Raw genomic sequence first — 3,446 nt, 5'->3', positions numbered from 1 at the left:
GGATGCTGGGGAGGATAGGGGTAGGATGGGAGCAGGAGAGGATAGGGTTAATGGTAAGAGGTAGGGCAAACGGGAAAAAGGAATGAAAAAGGGGGAAATCAGCGCAGAAGGAGAAGGGAGAAGGAACAAGAAGAATAATAGGGGTACGAGGGGAGATACGGCAGGATACAGGGCAGGATAGGGATAGGATGGAGGCAGGATGTATAAGGATAGACATAAAAGGTAGAACAAGCGAGGAAAACCCAGGAGAAGACGGAGAAACTACAGTGGAAGTAGAGGGAAGGGAAAAAGCGAGGGGAAGGAAGAAGGTGCGAATAAGGGTACGAAGGATAGGAGGATCGGGGCAAGGAAAGGGTGGGGGGGATAGGAGTTGGTGGGGGGGGGGGAGGTTGAAAACCTCACAAGATCATGCGTATCTTATCCACGACACCTCCTCCGCTGACAGATACAGCGGAGACAGCCTCACATTCTCGTATTCCTCCGGCGTGTGGAAGCTCCTGTAGCCATAAGCCTCGAGGACGTCGCCGCACTCCCTCTGAATCCTCTCCACGTCTCGGAAGGGGAGGTGCTGACGCCACGAGAACACGGTCGATGTCGAGTTCTTAATGGTGCTGTAAGGATGGTCGCTGTCGTCCCCCCCAAACCCAATGGTGTGGAAGGCGACCCTGCAGGCAACGGCGGCGGTGTAGGGGAGGCCCATGAAGGGGTAGAGGCGCCGCATCACTCCGTCGGCATCGAGAGCGAGGTCTTCGTACCGGACTAACACGTACCTGGAAGGAACACGGAGCTGGGAAAGAGGATTTGCCTCGCGGGGAAGGATTGTCAGCGTTAAGGATAATCATAACAATAAATCATCATTATTATCAAGGAATTATTTTTTATTACTATTATCACTGTTATTATTATCGTTATTATTAGTATTATCATTATCGCTGTTATTAACATTATCTTTATTATCATTACTACCACTATTATTATCATTGATAATGATATTGATCATGAGCATTAATAAAATTAATTTTTGATTTGATATGATCTGACAAGTTTATTGAGACAAACGCTTACATCTCAAAAGGATGAGGTAACGCAGGTTATCCTCACCCCTATCTTAATAAGTCCTTATATGGGCTCACATTTCACGTACATAACATAGGCATATCAACGAATGAGACACATACACACATCTCCAATGGATCTATCTAGTCCAGTGAACAGATATCCACGGCTAAGACACGCTCACACTATCAACAGCACTCCGCTATGCAAAAACTAGATTTGTTGAAAATAAGACTACAGTTTCGAAATCCACCTGCATTCCATCCTCAGTTCTGTGGGGGGGTTTTCCATAGTATCAGCACGGAAGAGTGTTTTACCATTCAGCACTCCCCCCAGCCAGGTCCCGAGCGAGGCCAAACGCAATTACCCATGTCAAGAAGTGCGAAACTACATACAAACAAAGTCTAGCCGCTTTCGGTGTACATCTGGGTGACACCCCCCTGGGCCACTCCACAGCATGTTTCTCCAACTCCTCTCGAATGCTCGCCCACTCGTCCTGCACAACCCCCCCCCCCAACCCCTTCAAGAGGCCCTCCTCCCTCTCCCGATCCTTGCACCTCAGCAGGAGCGACCCGAAGTCCGTAGAGGACGTTCCTCCCGCATTCTCCTCTCCGCTCCCCGAACCTTCACCTCACGCCGTTCCTCTGCAGGACCGCCAACACCATACTTCGCCTGTACGTCCCGGGGGGAGCCTCTGCGACAGCCCCCCCCCTCCCTGCCCCCGCTCCTCGGCCTCTTCGTCCTCCAATGGTGCCAGCTTCCCTTCCACTGCATCCACTCTCCGCATCGGTGTCCGCAGCATCCGGGCGACTGCCGATACTTCTTCCTAGAAGAATTCGCATCGCCACTCCGCGTCCCTCCCCACCCCCCTGCCACCTGCACCCGTAGGTCGTCCCGAGGTTGACCGCCCCCCCCCCCCGACGACGGCGCCACACAAAGGCGGGGCACCGAAAGTTGCCCCCCCCCCCCCGCCGTGAGGTGGCCTAGCCCCCCTCCTCCCGTGATTCCTTGCTGGGGAACCACCTAACAAGCCTTGGTTGTGGCCCCGCCAATAATAATAATGATAATGATAATATTGATAATGATAATAATAATAATAATAATAATGATAATAACAATAATAATAATAATGATAATAATAATAATAATAATAATAATAATAATAATAATAATAATAATAATAATAATAGTAATAATAATAATAATAATAATAATAATAATAATGATAATAATAATAATGATGATAATAATAATAAGTGATAGCGTTATAACAATCCATGGTAAGAAGTTTGAATAACGCGCCAAAATATTTTCATTTTAGTTGACTATAATTTTGAAATTTAAGAATTTCATTCAATTGTTAATTAAAGTTACTTTGCTTTAATGATTTCATCCATCAAGTTAATATAATAATATGTATATGTTAAGAATAAGTTCAGTTTTTCAAGATATCAATATATTCAGATATCATTCTGGTAAAAGTTTCAAATTATCGATTTTCAAAACTTGTTTGTGAAAAGTGAACATGTCATTTGAATTTTTATTGATATATTCATTAATGATGTTTCTTTGTGGTGAGAAATGTATTGAGAAACTATTGTAGTTATTCTGCGAGTGGAATTTAGACCAGTAATTGATAATAACAATAATTATAATAATAATGATAATAATAATAATAATTATTATTATTATTATTATTATAATAATGATAATAAATAATAATAATGATAAGATAATAATAATGATAAATAATATAATAAACCCAATAATAATTAATAATATATTTAAAATAATAATATAATAATAATAATAATATAATATAATAATATAATAATATAATACTAATAATAATATAATATATAATAATAATAATAAATAAAAATAATAATAATAATAATAATAATAATAATAATAATATATAAAATTTAAATAAAATAAATGATAATAATAATAATAAATTTAAAAATAATAATATAAAAATAATAATAATCAATAATAATAATTAATAATGATATTATAATGATAATAATAATGATAAAAATAATAATAATAATAACAGTAATAGAGTCACACTATTTGATGTATGTATTCTTGAGTCTTAATATCATTTGATCAAATATCATTGGAGTTGGATCATTTATTTTGCTATGGATCGTGGTAGTAGTGATTAACAGACGTGGCATTCGGGATATCAAGGTTGCCGACCCCTGCCTGTTTTCCTTTGCTCGCTTTTCATATCTCACCTTCATCGGGTATTGTATCTAATCCCTATTATGATTATGATATTAATTCTTCTTCTTCTTCTTCCCCTTTTCCTTCTCCCTTCCTCGTCCTCGCATTCAAATCCCCCCCACCCCACAGTGCGTCTCGTTCTTCCCCCACGTTTTGAT

At 39.9% G+C, this 3,446-nt stretch overlaps 1 protein-coding gene across 1 annotated transcript in view; it reads right to left on the bottom strand.

Annotated features, from left to right (window-relative positions):
• Positions 1–314: 314 nt before the first annotated feature.
• Positions 315–3,446, bottom strand: part of LOC119577726 (carbohydrate sulfotransferase 5-like) — a 23,845-nt gene continuing 20,713 nt past the window's right edge. Inside the window, exon 3 of the mRNA XM_037925282.1 lies at positions 315–770. Within this exon, the coding sequence (XP_037781210.1) occupies positions 407–770 (364 nt within the window). The 3' untranslated portion in view covers positions 315–406. The remainder of the gene's footprint in view (positions 771–3,446) is intronic.

The sequence above is a fragment of the Penaeus monodon genome, chromosome 10 (assembly GCF_015228065.2).
Source record: "Penaeus monodon isolate SGIC_2016 chromosome 10, NSTDA_Pmon_1, whole genome shotgun sequence".
NCBI classification, from domain to species: Eukaryota; Metazoa; Arthropoda; class Malacostraca; order Decapoda; family Penaeidae; genus Penaeus; species Penaeus monodon.
This window is presented reverse-complemented; position numbering and strand designations above follow the sequence as displayed.